The following is a 21947-nucleotide window of genomic DNA, read 5'->3' as shown; positions in this document are numbered from 1 at the left end:
GGCATTCACAGAAACTATTCCAACGCAATTTCTTAAAGACAGTCCACATGTGTTAGTATTTAATTAGGAATTTTATACTGAGAAGCTAATGTATCTTGGTTCCTTTTTTTTGAGAATTTTTAAATAAACATTTTAGTCTGTTTACAGGTTGACAAAGTGGTAATAATTTTGTGGAACTGGGAAATTATATTGACAAATATACCACTAATATTACTTTATTAGGACATTGAAATAAGTTATTTCAGAGCAAGTTGTCATTATATTCGTCATGCAATTAAGTGATTTGATAAAAATCTCAGAATTCTTTCAGTGTTTTTATTCTGTAAAATGATTACCAATGGACTATTCTACAAGTGTAATTATTAGAAGAAAAGTCACAATCCTTTCCTTTTCTACATTTTAAAATCCTTCAAATGTCATGCAAAGAGGTATCTTTTTCCATGCATTATCTGAAGCATATTTAAAGTGGAGTCATGCATATTATGTGTTAAACTAGATGTATTTGTGATTTCGTCCCACCACTGATGTGCAGGAAACAGGGTGTAAAAAAATATTTCTTCAAATGGAATCTTGGGAAAATGCAGATCTATGCAAGACCAATCACACTCAATGGGCTAAGCTGTAAAATTACATTAATCTGTCCCAAATACATTATGCTTTCATACTTTGCCATACATTGTTCTTAAACAATAATAACTTAAGTAAAGGCATGCCTTTATCTCCTCAATTCTACACATATTGCTGAATAAATCTAAGCCTGTATGCTAAATGATATCAAAAGCTACTTAAGAGAAAGGTTTTGTTGAAAAAATGCAGTAAAAAACATTTTTTAACACCCTGACAAGTGTCTTGTATTTTCTAAGTCTAAACAAATCAGTACATCTCAATGTCTTAAAATATATTTGTGAGTCAATGAAAAGAGATAATTCTACTTTTGCAAATTGTTTTAGAAGTATAAGAGAAAGAGTGAAAAAGCTTTGAACAGCAACTTACTGTTATTACAGTTAATCCTGATACAGTCTAGATAGGGAAGAATAGATGAAAAATGAAATTATATCCTTCAAGGTAACAGCTGCAGACATCCACAAAAATTACAATCCACCCTTCCGGGGACAGACACACGCAAATGTGGCCATTTTACTGTGGACTTTCCTATGTCTTGTTAACAAATCTTAATAACAGAGTGGCTTTTGCACCATACAATCTATTATTTGGCCTACTAGATGTCTTTAATTAAAATAGAACATAAGATGGCCACCTGCAAACATCAGCTACATGATACTCAAACCTAGATAAAAAATAATATTTTTCTTATGTCAAAGATATTTGACCCAGACAAGCCACAGGCCTTTCCTCATGTGTGAAAGAACACAGCTGTCCACTTTGAAAATAAGCAGTGCTCCGTCATACTGGGGTACAAGTTGTAATTTGGCAAGATCACCTATCTTCGACCACTGCTAGATTCTTCAAAGGCTTAAAAAAAAGATTACATTAATTTGCTTGCATAAAAGAATTAAAAAACAAAACCTGAAATGTACCAATGATTTAGGAATGTAACTTAAATATGGAAAAAGCGCACAATCATTTGTGTGAAAGCACAGTATAACTAAAATAAATAAATTTTACAGTTGTGGAAAAGATCTCTGAAGCAGAACTTGTAACATTTTTAAACTCATCCACATTTTAAAAACACTTGCAAAAATTATTTTTTGCAAAAGTTAATTGATTTAATCATACACTTTCCCTTTGCATTCAAAGAAAAGCAAGGAAAACTAAAAATGTTATGTTAACTATGAAGATTGAGATAAAATATTGAAGAGTGTCATAAGTCTGACAGCAAAATATTTAGACATGTATGTTCTATTTGATCAAGATAATCTTAAACACCCTTGAAGAATTTCATTCATATAAATTCCAGGTTAATTTTCATGTAGCTGGGTTTGTCATGTGTCGTCAACCGCAACAGAAAAGTGGTTGCAAACAGCCAAAGACCAAATTGTGCACATCTCCTTACAAGAAATGCTGTGCTTTTAAACACCTCAATGGCTATTTTAAAACATATTGATTTTTAAGCAAGGAAAACCTTACTTTTGGAGTCACTGGAAATGGTCCCACAAAATTCCAAAGGAGATGCTGCAGCACCTTTGTTATTTAACTATGAGAGTAGGGATACAAGCAAACATTCCAGTAATAATATGGCCAACAGTGGATGTGTTTTTCATAACTTGAGCGCTATGTTTGATGCAGATTGCTTACTTCATTTGGAACTGATTAAAATAGTGCTCTGGAAGGCCAATTCACTTTTCCATATTATAATCTCCTCATTTGCATCTGGTATAGAAGTTCAGATCAATTTCCCAGTTAAAGACAACAAAAAGATTGAATAGCAAACAGTGACTCAGGCTTAAAGCTGTTGCAGGTAGAAGTCTGTGGTATTAATCTGAATGATGTTGAAACTGCTTCAGGATTAACAAATTGGGTTCCCTTTTTCAAATATGGCTAAAAATAAAATTATGGTCTTGTTCTAAAGTGGCAAAAATTAGATTTCTATAGTTAACACAAAATCATAATCAAAGCTAGGCAATCATTCCCTTCTATGTGGTGAAGATTTTGATGTAAAGGAATGCATCCAAGAAAACAATAAAATTGCTTAAATATTGTGGGGCAGCCAGATAACAACAGGACCTGTTGCAAAGATAGAATGTCAGGGGTAAAATAGCAGAAACAAATGATAAGGTGTATGTAATCATGCAACAAGAATTATTGGGTCAGGGCAGATGCACGTATTCATTATTCTGGGGCTTTTGAGGTCAAAGAGCAGTGGAAGGTTTATTGGATCTTGGGATTTTTTTACCTCTCTCAGTTATGTTTGTTTCCAATGTTCCATTCGAGTGACATTGGTATTGCTCACTTGATAGGCTACTTAGCATTTTTGTTTTTGTGACTGCAGGAAGAATGACTTATTCTTGTCATCTTCAGAAAATGACAGAACTGAAAAGTAATCCTTTGTTTCAGTGGTACTTTGCCTTGTTTTGAGTGGGAGTGGAGAGGATGTTTTTGACTGGCAAATTTTCCCAGTAATACTTCGTGATGCAAATAATTATTGGTTAAAAACATTTGGTGGTAAGGAAATAGATGAACCATAGATTGTTGTTTGCCTTAAAACATTTTGAGTCATCTACCACAATCAAGAGGTGTAGAAAGCATTATAAGGTGTGACACAAAGCTCAAGGCTTTTATTAATGTTATCTGGTCTGAAGGATTGTGTTAAAACCATCAAACTCAAACTATCTGGTTGATTAATAATAAGTGCAACAAGTTTTAACAAAAAAAAATATTTTGATGGCCAAGTGACTGCATTGGAAGAGCTATACTCCTAACAAAAAAACTTGAATGTGAATCTCTAGAATCATAATCAGGGCCTCTTCTAACTCCAGATGTGAACTTTGCCAATTTCACAGGACCTATTGTGAGGAAGAGAGGACAATGACAGTTGCTTCATATGTTACATAAGCATTCGTCCAGCAATCTGACCAATTACGAATTGATAAGTTCTGAAATTCCAGGGGCTGAGAGTTGTATTTCCACAGCTGGAAAATGAGCTGGTCTTAACTTTGCCACAATCAAGTCATTTGGATAAAAGTTTTAAATTCCAGTTCTGGGGGGAATGTGGCTTGATCTTCTTTGTGCAGGGAATAATACAATGTAATTACATTGTATGCCAAGGTGTAGAAGGAGATGACTTTTTTTGGTGAAATTGTCAAACGTGCTTGCATCGTACATTGGGAAGAGAATGAGCAAGTTGGGAATGTTACAGTTTTGCTGTGTAATGGGTGAAACCAAATTATGCAATCATGGGCAGTTGTCAGAAAGACAATATCATTCCTTATCTCAGATAGTCTACACTTACTAATATGAATGAAATGGAGATGCATCAGATTTCACCAATGCTCCAAATTCATCTCCATCAACCTACCAAAGTATGTTTAAGCATAAGCATTTTAAACTGTAGTATGCAGCAATGCAAACACATGGAATACTTGAAACTTGTATATTTCAATGGTTTCTTTTAAGTATGAATTACCTCTATTCCCCCATTTTTCTTAAAAATAGGTTTGAGTGAGACTAAAGCAAGCATTTTCACTGTAAAAGAGGCTGCACATTCTTGTTCACATGGTTGTTTGCTTAGGGCCGCAGACCTTGGCCTTTGAAGGGTTGTGTACCATCTTTTGATCCAAAACAAGTATGTAACTATCACCACAATACAATAAAAATGGACTTGTAAAAGATAAATATGATTAGAATGAGTAGCAGTGGACACTGCATTTGTTAAAAATGAAGTGATAAAAGCAGAAGCCCATACAATTATTCAAGTGTCAGTGCATGTCTAATTTACTACCACTTACACAGTTGGAAGTTGCTAAATATGTACTTTCTGAAAAATTAGTTAGAATAATATTGTTCCAGGTTTCTCAACCTTGTATAACTATACTAAGTAATATACATTTAAACAATCATAATGTGGCCCTAACTGTTATAGTTAAAGTATGATTATATTTGTGTACTACAGTTGGAGCCGGAAATCACAAGCTTTCTCTCCCTTGAGTATCCTTATTTTATAGATAGCTTTGCATGTGAAATAAAATATAATATCTGAGCTGGGAAATAATCAAATGTGTCCTATTGTTCATAGATAGTCTATAATCTGGAGACTGGATCAAGGTTATAATGTTTAAATGCTTCTATATCTGTCTTTTTTAAGCCTCTCTACAAATAGTTCCTGTGGGGGAAATTACTATAAAGGCACATCCATATAATTGTAGCTGCTTGTAGAAACCCCTGATGGTTCATCAGAGAACAATTATAGCTGCTTGAAAATATCAAGCACCAGATCAATGGCAATCTTCTTGAAGATTATTTTATATCTATCACAATTTCTGACAGATGTGTGTTAGATGCAACACCCATAGTTCTAGATAGATGGGCTTCTTGCTTCGGATTACAAAAAGATGTAAAAATGAACTAAGAAAAACATTAAATGCATCTGAGAAAGAAATTTATACTTTTAGCATAAGAAACACCTTAAAAAATATATTATTCACGATGAAACAGAAATGATAATTTGGTTTTTATGGAAAAAAGCCAAGTCTCAAAAGATGGGCTAATAATATGTGGCAACAAGTTTTCTGGCACCTTTCATTCTTGTTCAGTCTTTTTTTTATTTTCAAGTAATTGCTGAAAGCAACCTAATAAACCATTTAAAACATCTAATAAAAATATGATGATGCAATGCTGAAATGGATGTTACCTAGGTTGACAGTAAGTTTGACACGACCACCGTCGAGTTCCAGTCTCAGAGTATCTGCTGAATCTCGAGAAGTTGTTGCCATTAAGATTCCATAAGCTCGCTGGGACACAAATCGCAGTGATACGTCCTCTGCTTCTGTGTGCATTACAACAGGCAGCTGGATTTTCATAAACTTGCTTCCATCATAGCTCAATATTGTTGCTTCTGTTAAAAAAATGGAGGAAACAAACATCTTGAATGCACTTCAATACATGATGATTAAATTACAATAAACTTAATTTTCAAATATTTCTAAACACCATAAATATCAGCGCTTTTATCTGTTTCCTGACACTCTGCTTTAAGTATTGCTTTTGGTTTTCAAAGGTTATTTACTCTACTAGACTTATTAGTTTTGTTCTGCATGTGTGATTCAAAACCCTGTCCATTGGACCTAAAGTGTTTTAAATATAAAGACAAACTGCTATTATAAACCATTTTTAAAGAATCACAATAGTTCTATCGACCAACATTATTCTTTAAAATGTGTTTTGATAAAACATAAAAATGCGATATTTTGAAGTAGTTATGCCAATTAAAAATAAACTTACAACAAATGTGTTGGTGGTGTCACATTTGACTCACTGAAGCATTTTCTAAAAATATGTAAAGCCTTTCTTGTTCAAAGGGAAGATTTAAATACATAGTTAACTCAAACATGGGTCACATTCTGTTTTATATACACTGCAGTAACTTACTTTCTCAGAATATGTTATTCCTTATGTTAGAAAAAAATGTTGAACGAGCAAAACAAAACCTTTTCCCAAAGAAAAGGGACAATTTATTCTCAGGTAAAGTGAAATTGCATTGAGGTTTAGATGAAGTGACATTAACAAAGAATTATTTTCTCTTTGGAGCCAAATGTGTCTCAAGCCTGTGCTTAGACAATGCAACCTTAATTTTGGATTCAAATTTCTTAACATCTATGCAGATTGCATTACACAAGTCAGAAAGAACAGGAGATCAAAGGATCAATGCTCAAATGCTGTGTATTTGGTTGATCTGCTCAGGTTAAGTTTGGCAGCAACATGTTACTCAGGATACTTGACAGCACTTAGCTGATGCCACTCATCATATAAATACAAGATTTTGGAGCAAAAACCAAGGGTTTCATTTTTTGTCATTAAGCTATAGTCTTTAATCTTTAACAGTGTTTAATTTTATTACATTTTGACTGTATTTTGTGTTTGCTTTTTCTTTTCTTGTGCTTCATTTACAGACCTTCTGAACAGTATGAATGTTTGTCGCTATTTGAATATTCTACCATTTTAAATGTTATTCCACAATTGTTAAAAATACCAGAAGAGAGAGAGTGTGTGTGCATGTGTTTTGGGGGTGGGGTGGGGTGATGGGAATGAAGGTACTGTCAACCAGAAATACTTATTTGATGAATCCTAGGGTTTCATTTTGTTAAATTGCTAATGTTGGCTAATAATCCTTATTGGACGTGTTTTTCTGTGCAGCCAACTGAGAGTGATACAAAGGTGCTCCACCGACGGCAGGCAAAAGGACTTTCATGAGGCATGTCTGCTCGCTGTCTCGATTGTCACACAGTTGCACAGGAGCCATCTTTCTTTCTATTGAAGTCCCTATCGAATTCCTCTATGCTGAGAGCAGAAGTCAATGAGGACTGTGTTCAAAATAAAAGTGACTTCCTGATCAACCTGCGAAATGAAAGCTACACATTGATTAATGACAGCTTGCAGACACGCTCCTCAATGATTCTCAAACTCCCTCCTCATTGAATGCACATCTGTTTGTTTTCTCATAAATTAATGCTGTTTTCTGTTCTACATGGAGGAGCCTTTCAACAAAGAATCATGATTTAACAACAGAAGTATATTGAAAATAAAAGTAAATGGCACAAAGAAGGGCATAAGTACCTAGTTTTGCTCTTCCCCTACAGCAGTAACTTCCTTAAATTGATGTTATCCTATGAAATTACATCAATTTCAAGCAGTTCCACAAATTATGGGCCTGGTTTTAAAGGACAAACCATCCATAAAAAGGTACAGCTGAAAAAGTAAATTCACAGAAATAGAAGTGATATGGAAGAATCTTAACAGAAAAAAATGGTGGATTTCGATTGCTGGTTCGGGGTGGGGGGTGGTGATGGGGTGATAAAGTCAGAAAGTTTTGCTTCCTAAACCAAACTCACTTCCAAATTGCCCATTTCTGGCTTTAACTGAAGCTCGCCTTTGGGTGCGTAGCCAGATCAAAGGAGGCAGCATGAAGCTTTAAATATGATAAGGAGGCTCAATAATGCTGTCAATCAAGCTAGGCCTCTGGTTGGGGAACTGAGTACTTACGTCACTAGCATATTGCGGAGTTTAACTCAACTTTCTGACTGACCTACTCCCTGTGAGTCAGGTCAATAAAAATTCTGCCCTGTTTCCATTTACTCTATTCCAAATACTACTGACAAAAGCAAAATACTGGCAATCTGAAATAAAAACAGAAAATGCTGGGAAACACTCAGGAGGTTAGGCAGCATCTGTGGAGGGAGAAATAGAGTTGACCTTGCAGGTAGATTACTTTTCAGCAGAACTGGAAGTTAAGAGGTAAACAACTTTGAGGCAAGTGCAAAGCCAGTGACAAGGAGCAGGGAGAAAATAAAAGAGAGAAGTCTATGATAAATTGGAGGTCAGGACCGATTAAATGACAAAAGGGGTGATGGTACAAGGCAAAAGGAGGCTAAAATGGGAGTGGGATGGAAAATTACTCCTCTGGTTCTTTCTCTTCCTTTTGCATTTCATCTTGTTCCACCTTTCTCACCTCTCATTTAAAATTCTTGTTCCTTACCCAAGTAAAATGCCAATTGTCTCAGTGAGCTTTCTACACTGAGTTCTTCCCTCAGCGTGCGACTTTTCATCCTTGGGCCAGGATATTTCGGATAGCGGAGGTTCTCTTCCCGCCATCCGAGGAGTTGGCAGCAAACACATTAACGCTCATATTGGCTGCCCAGCAGCCATATCAGCTCCAATGAGTGTTAATTGGCTCTAGGCGGACTTCTGCCTCTCAGTCGGGATTAAGTCCTGCCTCAGAGAGCTGCTGGCCAATCTAATTGACTGGCAGCTCTCAAGTCCCTGCAGTTCCAGAAGCTGCAGTGGACAGGACTGGGATTGCAAGCAGTCCCCAAAGCCTATGACCTGGGAGTCCAGGTAAGTTTTGGGGGTTTCAGGGGCTCACAATGCCTCTGTGAAGCACCTAGGGACAAACTGTTATGTTAGAGATATAAATATATAAATACCAGCTGTTGTTGCTGTTGAAGTGGCAAGTAACTGGAAGCTGGGAGTTATGTTCGCGAAAATGTTCAGCAAAGTAATCACCCTATCACTGTTTCCTCTGAGTTACACAGGAGCGCAGTCGCTCAGTATCCTGAATATTATGGGCTGAATTTTCTGGCTGACGTGCGGGTGGCGGAGCCTACTGGAGAGATGAGGTTTGATTTCGGATTTAAAAAGTTTAATAAAGTTTTTGTGTACTTCATTAACACATCCTATCTCGTGTGACATTGTCACATGAGGGGGACATGTTAATGATTTTTTTTATTTTTCTATTTTTAAACTTTCATAACCTTTCAGTGATCTACCTGAGGCAGCACTTAGCCTCAGGGAGATGTGCACTGTCTGCAGTTGGGGAATCCGCCCCCCCCAACCTCTGCCTGCACAGGAAGCGCATAGGGCTTCCCATCGGGCGTCACGCTAGGTGGGCCTTAACTGGCCTGCCCACGTAAAATGGCGGCGGGGCCAGTTTTGGCGGCGGCGATCGGCTGCCTGCCTGCTGCTGAGTCAAGGGCAAAATTCAGCCCTATGTATAGGAGTCAAACAAGCCACATACAAGAAGTGGTCCCTTTAAGATGCACCTATGTGCGGCCGTGAGGCAACCTTGAAGGGGCCGCGCAGTGCAACAAATTGGCTGCGGATAGCCAAGGGTAATTAGAGGGAACATTGCACCCACGGATAGCCAAGGGTAATTAGAGGGAACATTGCACCCAATGTGCATTTTGGCTCCTCAATGTAGAGGAGACTGCATCGTGAGCAGCAAAAATAGTGTATTAAGTTGTAAGAACAGCAAGTAAATTGCTGATTTACCCAGGTGGTGAGTTTGCAGCCCTGGACAATGTGAAGGGAGGGGGGTGAACAGGCAACTGCTACATATTTTATGCTTTTTTGGGAGGGTGCTGGAGAAACAGGGTCAGGTGTTGAGGTCATGGAGGGGTGGATCAGGATATCACAGAGGGAAGTGTCTCTTTGGAATGCTTGTGGTGGTGATCCCTTATCGGTACATGATCGGATCTACCTGCCTTTATTCTAACATGTTCCTGGGCTAAAGGAGCTTTTGCTTTGTTAAGAAATTTTCCATGCTTCTCACCTTGTCAGGAGGTGTAACCATTTACACCTCCTCTGTACCCATCTTTTAATTCTATATCTCTTTATAATTATCTTTGGCCTTGTACAGTCACCACTTTATCATTTAATCAATCTTGCCCTCTATCCTATCAATTCCTCTCTCTTATATCCTTTTCCTGCTCTTTTCCTAGGAACTGTACTTGCTTAAAAACTGTTCATCTTTAACATCTTCCACTGCTGATGAAATGTTGACAATTTGAAATGTTAACTCTTTACAGATGCTGCCCAAATAATGCTGAATCTGGTTACCAAAGTTTTCCTGTCTCAATCCAACTAAACTTCAGAATATTCAGAAATTTTTTTCAGCAACTTTTATCAGAATGTGTATTTTGCTCTTTGTGCCCTTGATAGTCTGACATATCATGAAGGAAAGCTTCGTGAGCTATTCTTCACTGGGTAATGCTCTCCTTTCTTTGTGACCAACAGATCTTTTTAAATGATGATGAGTCCCTTTGTCAAGCCCCAGCATTCAGAAAATCAATACCAAATATACAGGTACAATGTCTCAAAACCAGCAATGTTGGGACTGAGTCTGTGCCGGAGTTTGGATCTAGTCCATTTTTGGGTCAGGCGATTTGGGCTGGGTCAGGTTGGGTGGATCAGGGTCGAACTGAGTCGTGTAGGGTCAAGGGTCACTTAGACTACTCGAAGCATGGGAAAAGACTGGCACGCAAAGCTGGTAACTATAGTCCGGCTGCCATTTTGCCAATGCAGCACCTAGCCAAATAAGTCAGTAATTATTTTACTCATTTAATAAGAATTAAAGTACATGCATGCCAGCTTATTAAAATGTCTGACTTTTGGACATCTCCAGTTTTTGGATAGGTGGATTTGAGACACTGTACCTGTATAACATTATGCTGTTGATTCTTCAGGTCCAAAATTATTATATAGTCTTGGATTGAAATAGAGGGAGTTTCACACATGAGAATCAGATTTAGTTTTGCCTGTTAATTACCATTTGTGACTAATAGTGAGCAAGTGAATTATTCTGCATTGGATTGGAAGTGACTGATCTTACAAAGCAGGTACAATCTGCTCACAATAAGAATAAAAGGCTGCATTATTCATATAAAATCATATAAGCAGGTTCAATCATGCACAATAAATGATTTTAGATATAACAACACAACATCCAAATTCAGCAAGTTGTATCCAGCTATGACATTTGAACATGATGATAAACTGTAAAGCTGGTTACCGGGGAATTTGGGTTCTGGCTTGAAGAAGTGGCATGTGAACTTACAGCATTCCTCACGATGCCAGTAGAGAGTGGGGTCCTTGCACCTCAGATTAAAATTCAGGGGCTTGCTACTTCCACTTGGCTGGCTTGCCCCACTTTAATTTTTTGGGTGACAGCCCTTTTGAAGTGGGACTTCTGTCTTAGTTTCCAAGAGGAATTCCTGCCCTGAAGAGTTGCTGGTCAATCGAAGCCCAGCAGTTCTGTGCCACACTGGGATCAGTGGCCACTGCTGGTATTGCAGGAGGTCCGGGAAGAACAGGAACCCCAATGCCTCCAAACTCAGGTAATTCCAGGATCTCGGTTGGACCGAGTTGGCAGACTCCAGCGAAGCGGCAGCAGGGGTATGTATGACAGATCAGGAAGGGAGGGTTAGTGCAGGCAGGCAAAACTGTGGAGGTTGGGGAGTCCAAGTTGCACAAGGGGCCAAGGGAGTCACCCCCTTTCACTGACCAGCAATCTGCAGGGTTAAAGCTGCTGGGTTACGTGTTGGATGCAGGCCTCTCCTGCTGCTCATTAAGTCGGAGCTGTTGCAGGATGAAGCCCTTCAATGGGTATTAATTGCCCACTTAAGGGCCTCAATTGGACTATGGGTGGGCAGCCCACCTGATGCCTTCCCTGCTGCCCGTAAAATTATGGCAGGGGTGGGTGGGTTGGCGGCATGCTCTGTGCCCTATTTTATGGGGCCACCCACCTGTTTTCCCAGCTGCAGGTGGCCCAAAAAAGTCAGCCCAAGGCAATGCATTCCTCCATGGCTTTGGTCTCCTGAATGCTGCACACAGATTTACAAGATACCTAACAAGATAGATAAAGTAAACTCAAAACATTACTTCCAGATTACACCAGGAAAAGAAGGTACAGATTTGAAATTTATGAGATTCAAATTTAGAGGAATCATCAAGGAATATTAAAATGGTGACTGATTTATTCCTGTGCAGCCTTGTCTAATTATCCCCGAGCCTCTAGCTTAGCTTCATCTAAAGAATACTTTTGGGGCAACATTTTCCCCCCATTGGGGGGTGGGGGATAGGCGGGAGTGGGCGTGGGCAGGTAGGTTCCCGATCAGCACCCCCTGTGCGGGCGGGGGGAGGGATTCCCTGAGCTGGGACTGCGCTCTTTCATGCAAGCGAAAGAGTGCACAGATCTCCCTGAGTCAAAGTGTTGCCTCAGGGAGATCGCTGGAAGTTTTAAAAATTTGTGGAAGTGTGAAAAAAATTTCCTGACATGTCCCCTCATGTGACACAATCACATGAGTTGGGACATGTCAATTTTATTTCAACATTTCATAAACATTTTAAAGCCCTCATGAAACCTCATCCCGCCCGTGGATGAGGTTTCGTGTTTTTTCTAAAGGCCGCCTGGCCTCCTTGCCTGCCCACCAACCTTAAGGTTGGACGTGCAGATCCTTTAATTAGCTTAATTACTTTTTAAAAGGCCTTAAGTGGCCACTGACAGTTCGGCGAGCACGCATCCGACTCGGCTGCGTACCCACCGAAATGCAAATCTAAATGACGCGGGGTGATGTCGGGAGACAAGCTCGACATCACCCTGCATCATTTTACATGTCGGCAAGCGGGCCCCGCCCCTCACTCGCCAACAGGAAGTTTCAGCCCTTGGTCTTGGTGCCCTCTGTGCAAAACCATGAGAGATTGACTCATATTTAAATATTATAATGAATCAGCACATTTACTAAAATACTTCTGTTAACAATACCCACAATGAAACCTCCTGTACACAGTTACATACTACACTTAACAGTGAAAAATTAAGAAGAGGTCTCAACTGCAACATCTGCCTTCCCATCTGCTTTTCCTGGTCATAACATAATCTTGCCACAAAGTGCTTCGGCATTTTTCAGACAAACATATTCAAAACACTTAGAACTGTGCATAAGGAAATTCTAGATCATTAACATGAAGATATAAATAAGTTTGCCACTTTTTATCAGTTTCATAAGCAGAGAAAAAGACCAATGGGAATGAGAGAGCGGGAATATGCATAACAGAACATATAACTGTCACAGAAGGATGTACATTTATTTAATATCTATCTATCTGACTGCCTGTATTCCCGCTCTTTGTTTAGATGCTATAGAGTTGGATAGGCCCCATTAGCTCCTGGGACTTGTTACTGCTCTGCTGACTGGTGCCACTTCAGATTAATGTTCAGGCTTCTTAATTTAGCAGCTTTAGGAGCTGATTGACAATGACTCCAGATTTTTTTAAACAGTAACCTACACAATGGATGGTGAGAAAACAGCTCCAGCCCCTCACCAGCTCCACCAATGTCTGAAATTGGGGCACAAACCCAGTGCATTCAAATTCTACCCTAATAAATGGCCCCAAAGTGGGAAGTGCACCCAATCTATGCTCTTCCTAACTACCAAAAATTAGGTCCCAATGTCATAGAATAATGCAGCAAAGAGGAGGCTATTCAGCCCATTATTCCTGCACCTGCTTTTTGTAAGTGCCATCTTTTTTTAGTCTCACTCTGCTGTCCTTTCTTTATAACCTACAATTATTTCCCCTTAGGTATGTGTCAATGTACAATAAAATTAAGGGAGATAACCCCACGATGAAATTGAGCAAATGTCAGATGTCATGTTTCTTCACCCATTCTGTCAATATATCTTAAACATTGACAATTGTTTGCAAATTTATTCGACGACTCCTTTGCATCAGCAATTGAAGCTAATCTATAAGTATTATACCACCTTGACTCATACTTAACTGCTGAGACATTCAACAGTTCCATTCGTCTGATTATCATGCCTATAACTACCAAATATCAATATATAAGTTTTTTTAAATTGAAAAAAAATTGAAAATTACCAACTTCAATTTTTTATATAACCCAGAAACAAAAATTACAAAACAGTATCTATTTAAAAATCAATCAGAAATTCCCAATGAAACTACATATGTGCAAAGAAACATTTCTGTTAATATCTCTCTAGCTTTATTGAGGATACACAAAAAAGGCATTAAGTATACTATACATCTTCTATATAATTTATACTTTCTCTGTACTTTGATTCAATAATAATATTACATGGATTAACAATCTGATTAAAAATAAAATTTGGGTTCTTGAGTAAAGAATACATTTTAAACTTCAAAATATGATAATAGAAGTAGCATATATTACTTCAGCAATCCAAGATTGTTCTTTTGACTAACAGACTCTTGGGGCAGAATTTTGCCGTCGGCGAGCAGGGGGTGGGGCCCACTCGCTGACACATAAAATGATGCGGGATGATGTCGGGCAGAATGCCCGTCGTTATCCCGCCCCATTTAAATCTTCAGGAAGGCGTGGGCACAGCAAAACCAGCTGTGGGCCTGCCGACCTGTCAATGGCCAATTGAGGCCATTGATAGGATCATTTAAACAATTAAAGGACCTGTCCATCCAACCTTAAGGTTGGTGGGTCGGCCACAAGCCCCGGCGGCAAATAGAGAAAATATGAAACCTCATCCACCGGCGGGATGAGGTTTCATGCAGGGTTCTAAAAGGTTTAATGAAGTTTTACTGTAATTTATGAACATGTCCCATCTTATGCGACATTGTCACATGAGGGGGACATGTTAGGGAATTTTTTTTTCTATTTTTAATCTTTTTAAAAGTGTCAGCGATCTCCCTGAGGCAGCACTTAGCCTCAGGGAGATGTGTGCTCTTTCGCGCACATGTGCGTAAGAGCGCACCTTGCTTTTGGGGAATTCCCCCGCTTGCCCGCACAGGAAGTGCGAATTGCTGCCTCAGGGAGATTGGCTCAGAATTAATTATCTTGTGGTGTCGTGTGCTGGGATACATCCGCCCTGATGTTACTTCATTGGTTCACATTTGTGGACGCCATATTTAAATGGCATCCGCACACATTCACTCTTTGCATCCCAGGACTTGCCATGGCGAGCACCAGAATGGCTCCCAGAAAAGACAAGCACCGTGCCCTGAAGTTCAGTGACAAGGCATTGGAGGTACTGTTCTAGCAGTCAAGGACCAGCAGGAGATACTTTATCCCTGTGATGGAAGCTGGAGGTCTGCCAGCCTCACCTTCAAGGCTTGCGGGGAGGTCACCTGGCTGGTCAGCGCCTGTGCACTTCAGAAAAGGACTGCTCTCCAATGCAGGAAAAGGGTAAATGAGCTCATCCACTCTCCCAGAGTAAGCCAACTTTTTTCTCACTCTCAACTCACATTCTCGTAAGGCCATCAGGCATTTGCAGGGTTACAGTCCACAGGGACCTCACACATTACCATCACAAGGGACATCACCACTGATTCTCTCTCACATACTTTTACGATTTCAACTCTTGTTGTATTCTGCACAAGTCGCACTTTCAGTCCTTACGTAGGTCCTCTCAGCACACATAGAAGGCAGACATGCTTATCACAAGCTTTGGCATCTGTCCAGTCTGTCCATCTGTCTTTATGCAGGAAAAGATCACACACAACAAGAGGAAGAAACCCTAGACTGGGATGGGAGGTGGGGGGGTGGATGCCGTAGCTCAGGCCACTCATCCACTTTGAGAAGCAGGCAGCAGATCTGGCTGGTGAGGATAGGGACCACTCCTGCGTCGAAGGTGAGATTGTTGTCTTCCAACAAGCCAGTGAGGCCCCATCCACTAGTTTTCACCCACCTGCCAAAACTGTGAGTGCTCCTTAATGCAGGTGACTATCCAGCCAATTACTAATTATCTCTTCTCTCTATTACAGCCATCAGCAAGAAAAGGAGGAGACATACTGCTCGCCAACCCAGCCCCAGACCCCAGACCACCTCGGATGAGGATTCTGAGGACCCACTAGATGTTGAGCCATCCCTGCACTCATCTGCACCCTCCAACAGTGCAGAGAGACACACCTCGGTGGGACCTAGTTTTAAAGCAGGCTCGCAATCACCATCTGGTGATCGTGGCACAGATACGGGTCCACAGGTAGTGACAGCCAAACTCACCGATACTCTGAGGACAGCTGGAGGCCAGGCTCCTTGTTGAGTCCAAGACCAATGACGAGCCTCTGGAATTGGCCCCCAGATAGATGTTAGAGCTCCAAAGACAGGCGGGTGCCCAGCAGGCAGGTTAGTCAGAAGCCATCAGCAGATTAGAATGGAAGATGTAGCAGTCCATCCATGTGCTGTCTGATGTCGTGACACCGACATGACAATGCATCAAGGTCACCATTGCAAGGGCGGTGGCAGCTATGGAGGCCTTAGTCCAGCAGTTTGTGCAAGATATGTGCACGGACCTGCAAACCATCGCTATAGCCATGGTGGGATTTATCCGTGGCTATCTTGCTCCTCAAGGAGTCAGGGAGGTGCAGCATCAGCCAGACACCTTGGACCAATCCACTCAGAACTCTCCTGGGTTGTCCAGTCGCTCCATGTTCCTTCTGCCTGTGACACCAGCAACTCATGCTGCTCGGGCCGAGGGGGGTGCACTTGCCCCACAGCAGGAGACCCAAAGCAGGCCGGGGCTATCCAGAGAACACCCACCAAGGTCATTGTAGTCAGCAGGCTGCCTGCACCTCTGTTGTGATGTCAGGGAAGCACCTAGATGTAGCAGTAGGGTAATAAAAATTAAGAAATATTGAGGGCACAAAGGGTGTTCACTCACTGTATATATTTTGCACATCTGTAAATATATTTTGCTTCCTGAAATTCTCATCCAGTGAAAGGCTCTTCTATCTGATGCAATGTTCCGAGTCCTACAAGTGTAACAGGTGCCCTCCACTCCTCACTTATCTCCCATCATGTGCCTCAGATCTATGGTGTCTCGCACAATCTCAGTACAGTAAGTTGCCTTTCTGTCCACAGCAGCGTCGTAAGAAAAACCTCTTGCTCTATTGGCATGGTGGTTGAACAATGCATATCTTAGATTTGCATTAAAGGATCATATCATGTGTCCTCATGAGTAAAGGTTTTGCAGTTTGGTTTATTCCCCTAATGCCGCTGCACTGAAGACTGGTCAACGTGGACCTTATAGGTTTTAATGGTTACCCGCATTGGAGTCAATCTAACTCAGTGCATCTTTAAATAGCCTCCATGTAACATCTTTCAGGTTTAAGTGTGGGTTACATTTCAAGTAATAGTTGGGGATCTTAGGCACTCATGGTGGCCTGTAGCTTCACATCGTGACCATGAGTACAGCTAGACATCACCCCTATAATCATTCCCATTTTCCACCTGCATGATGCAGAGCTATGGACCCAGCTAGCACTTGATGACTCCTGAAATATTTGCTCAACAGCAACAACTATGCAAGATCAGAGGTGTGTATCTAGGCTCCTGATGCTGGGATGATGCCTTGATGGGAGGATGCCATTCTGGACTTGAAGGTCTGGCGAGCATGGCTTGACATAATCCCTGAGCCAGCTCTCTGATGGGCAATCGGCGTGGTTACCTGATTGTGACAAGGTCATCAGTGTGCTAATTATCCTTGTGTATATCTGAAACTGCTGGGCTGAAAATGTGGAAGCCTCAAATGGGGTCAGAGTGAAGCTCCACAACATCTGCCGTGTGCTCTTTATTATCAACAAAGGTACTAAACAATGCCTAAATGAAGTATTGATATTTTCTGGTCCGCAGATGCCAAGGCAATGCTGGACGTGAACTTGGGAAGCTCCATAAGGCGGCTAGGTCATGGGTGATTGTCAATGATCAGACAATGGTGCTGCTGAAGCTCTCTCTGTGCACACAAAGGCGACCTGACTCGCAGGCTCACATCCATATCATTGCATCCTGAAGAACGATCTCAGTATGAGGGTGAGGGATGGCCTATGGAGAGCTGCCACAGTCTGGATTGAGATCAGGCCACAGATGTTCGGGCGAGAACCAGTGATAGATGAGGTACCTCCTTGAGGTGCCTTGCAACGCTGTAGGCATACTGCCAGAGTGCACTGAACTTTGCAGTGCTGTTCTTGTCTCTTGAAGGCTGTGAAATGTTGGCACAATGCTTGAAATGACTGGATAATGTCTAATTTTTTCACAGTCTGCGCTGGTGGGGTTCTTATCCCACAACAAGACAGTCACATGCTCCATAGGCTGCCTCAAATTCCAAGATTGATGTCTTTCATTGAGATGCTGAGGATAGCAAATAAGATATTAATGTCAGGCCTGCATGGAGAACACAGGTGAAAGAGGCTCATGGAGTCAATGCTGATGGCAACTCCCTTCTGACTGTATACCAGTGCCGTGGCCTTAGTGGATCTGTCCTGCTGGTGGGATCAGGGATGGTGATGGTGTTGTCTGGCACATTATGATATGATTCCCTGAGTCAGGCTGCTGCTTGACTATCTGTGGCACAGCTCTCCCAATTTTGGCACAAGCCTTTAGATATTAGTAAGGAGGACTTTGCAGGGTTGACAGGGCTGTTGTGCCACTGCTGTTTCCGATGGTCCGGCCGGTTTCATTCCTCTTAGACTTCATAAGCAGTTTGATACAACTGAGTGGCTTACTGGGCCATTTCAGAGGGCATTTAACAGTCAACCACATTACTGTGGGTTTGCAGCCACACGTCGGCCAGATCAGGTAAGAACAGCAGATTTCCTTCCCTAAGGACATAAGTGAACCAGGTGGGTTTTTATGACACTGGTTTCATGTTCATCAGCTTTTAATTCCAGATTTATTAATTGAATTTAAATTCCACCAGCTGCTGTGTGGTGGGATTTGAAGCCGTATTCCTAGGGCATTAACCTCATTCTCTGCATTGTTAGTACAGTGACATCACCATGACACCACCTCCTCCCCACATTTCAAACTGACTATTCCTGTGTGTTCAGTGTTGAATTCTGCCAGAATCCTGTTTCTCAATTAATTAAGTACCACTACTTTGTGACCCGACTTGATGCAGCCCTGTTCACATGCCAACTCATTGTGATGACTGTGGAACGATTTCAGTTCCTCATCTGTACTCTGGTCAAATTCTGTTCATCCATTCATTGTCTGTTTGTAGATTCTTTTCAGCACTGAGTCTCTCTGAATTTCAGCTGCAATTTCAGTTGCAGTGATTGGAAAATCATATCTACTGTGTCGGCTGTGAAGATTGCATCTTCACAGCCTATACCTGAGTCTTCATACGGCCAGTGCAACATAGCATCAGCGATAGCATTCTGTTTTTAACTGCGATAATCAATCTTCTAGTCACACAGTGACAGAAGTACAGCCTAACGCTGCATCCTTGATGCTACTATCATCAGTATTGCCGACTTTGGTCCTAGAACAACTATTAAGGGGCTTATGGTGTCTTACTAGTATGAAGTTTCTATCCAAAATATACTGGTGAAACCTTTTGATTCCGAAGGTGGTTCTGAAGATGATTCCAAGTGCTCCTTTTCTATCTGCACTTAGTTTAATTTACTTTTGGTCAGAGTATACGACACAAGTGCTTTGGCTTTCACTTGACTGTCATCCATGAGTGATCACTGCTCTAAATCCATAATTTAAAGTGCCATGTGCTAGCTTCAGGTCACGTGTTTTATCATAATGTACGAGTAGTGCATCACTGGTCAAGATCTTACATGCATCATAAGCACCTTGTTGTACTTTAGAGCATTCCCATTTCATATCTTCCTTCAACAACTCATGTAATGGAGATAACATTGTTGCAAGCTCAGGCTGAAATTGAGAGGAGTATTGGGTCATGCCTAGAAAAGATCTAAGCTCAGACATATCTTTTAGCTTTAGGGCACTGACTATAGCTGTATCTTCTCTTTCACTGGCTGTAGCCCTCTTTATTGATTTTCAAACCAAGGTACACTACCTCAGATTGCACAAGCATACTTGCACATTTTCAAATTCATGTTGTGAACTATGAGCCTTTTTAACATTTCATTCAACACTTGAAGATTCTCTTCCTCTGTTGCAGTTGTGATCCTGATTGCACCCTGATTGCACAAGCAATGTGGCGCCCCTTGCAAAATCTTGCCTCCCCATTAAAGCTTGGAAGGTTTTTGAAGAAGACTTCACGCCATAGGGCATCATGCTTCCTATCTAACTCCAGCTTGCAAAGCCAGTCTTTGCTGATGAATATTGGTTTGTTGACATATGTCAATACCACATTGGGCAATTAGAAAGACTCACCCTTATTGGACATTGCACTCCATTTGTCCACATGTTTCTATAGATCTCACCAGAGTAGGTTTTCAGCTGAACTGTGCTCTCGGTTAGAGGTACATCACTGAATTTGCTTTTATATGCGTCTACTCATAATGGAGCAATCTACTGTTGATTTACCAACATCTATGTACCAAAGTCTCTGTCACTTGAGTGTTTGCTCGTGACATAAATACTGTAAGGCCCTAGCTCCTCTTCTCCGAGGAACTCTAGATTCACTTTAAGATTGTAAGCTTCACCCTTGTGACATTTCTGTTTTCTGAGGTATTGTCACAAATGGCCTCAGGGTGTGTTTAACATCGACCACTGGAAACAAAGCCTCTAGGAGCTTACAACATTTATTAACTATGTACAGGGATAGATAAGCAGGAGGATCCTTCTTGAACCATCTCTCTTAAGCTCTGGTCATACATCCCCCCCCACCGCCCCCACCACCCCCACCCCACCCCCACCGCCAACAGAATCTCTCATGGCATTAATCTCCGACCATCTTCTTGGCTCTCTTGGAAGATGTGTAGCATGTATGCGCTCCATATTCTCCCTGGAAAATAGTTAAATCAATAGGCTTCTGGTTTTCTGTGCAAAGTTGTTTTGTTTGTGAAACTCCCTTTTGATGTTATGGTGCTCCCTCTCAGGGGAATAAAACTTTGTCAGCTTCTCCTGATACCAGCTGCAATAGGTCTGCAATCTTCCAGCCAAAAGTCCATTGTAAGCACATTCATTGATTCCTGCCCCTGGGATTGAAATGCTGTGCAATTCCAATGTTATATTCATGAGGAGTCAGATGAATAAACAGAAAAATGAAGATTATTTTCAAACAGGGTTGATGATTCTTCTGTTGATACTACAGAGATTTGTATAATATGCACACTTTCTGTCCTCATACCAGTATGTTTCTTCCCTTCACTACCCTTGACACCTCATGAACTTCAGCAATCAAATCAGTAGGTGATACTTCAGCAGTTACTTCTTCAGTTTGGAGACCATGTTTCCTAAGTCAGATTTATTTTCTGAAATTGTTTCACAGGGCATTCTGGGAGTTTGTTCCTGGTTTGTCTTCAGGCAAATCAGTTCCTGCAACAGGTTGTTCCAAGTCACTGGTATCCTCACTAGAATAGTTAGGTGGGTTGATATCTTGGTCACCTTCCTCAATGGTGTTCTGGACACCTCCAAATTCACCATTCACCCTCTCTTTAAAGAAATTCTAGAATTTCCTCCTGCGGCTGCCAGTGTGGAACATTTTCCAGGAAGACTTTCTGGCTTGAGCTGGGTTTCTAATGCAACAGGTGAATAAAGGAGTTGCAACTCTATACAAGTTTTTCTGTTCCATGAAGAACCAATCTTGGTTATGAATAACATGCAGATTGTCGGTACATCAATATGTAGCAGTCATTTGACCTTGCATCTTCAATGGGATGCCTCCTGCGCCATGGAGTCAAATGATAAGTGGCTGTAGAAACTCAATGTTCAGCCACTTTACTGTATCAGAAAGAATTGACACTTCTGCTCCAAGTTTAATTAATTGACCATGATACCTGTGCTCCAAAAATTCCCCTTGGACTTTGCAACCTCACCCAAGGAAGGCACTTCATTTTTGTCAGTATATTCTGTTACTTGGATACTGGTTGAGCAGACTGGTTTCTCTGTAGATTGGAATTGAATGTTTTCTCTTGTTGTATGCTGCTTTATAATGGATCCAGCTCCTGCAGGAATGACACTCTTCACTTATGGCAAGACAGTCTTCACAATGATGGGGTTTTCTCATACCACTACAGGAGCATCGGATAATTATGGCAACAGCTCCCACTTCAATCTGGGTCGGTTTTTTAGTGGGTGCATTGGTATC

The 21947-nt window shown here is 40.9% G+C and overlaps 1 protein-coding gene across 1 annotated transcript in view; it reads right to left on the bottom strand.

The window, feature by feature from the left end:
* nrxn1a (neurexin 1a) overlaps positions 1-21947 on the bottom strand; it is a 2049839-nt gene that overhangs the window by 973797 nt on the left and 1054095 nt on the right. Inside the window, exons 11-12 of the mRNA XM_041177542.1 lie at positions 5309-5512; positions 994-1020 (exon numbers count right to left, since the gene is read on the bottom strand). Coding sequence (XP_041033476.1) covers positions 994-1020; positions 5309-5512 — 231 coding nt within the window. The remainder of the gene's footprint in view (positions 1-993; positions 1021-5308; positions 5513-21947) is intronic.

The sequence above is a fragment of the Carcharodon carcharias genome, chromosome 2, assembly GCF_017639515.1.
Source record: "Carcharodon carcharias isolate sCarCar2 chromosome 2, sCarCar2.pri, whole genome shotgun sequence".
Classification (NCBI taxonomy): Eukaryota; Metazoa; Chordata; class Chondrichthyes; order Lamniformes; family Lamnidae; genus Carcharodon; species Carcharodon carcharias.
Note: the sequence above shows the minus strand (reverse complement) of the source record. Positions and strands in the feature narration are given on the sequence as shown.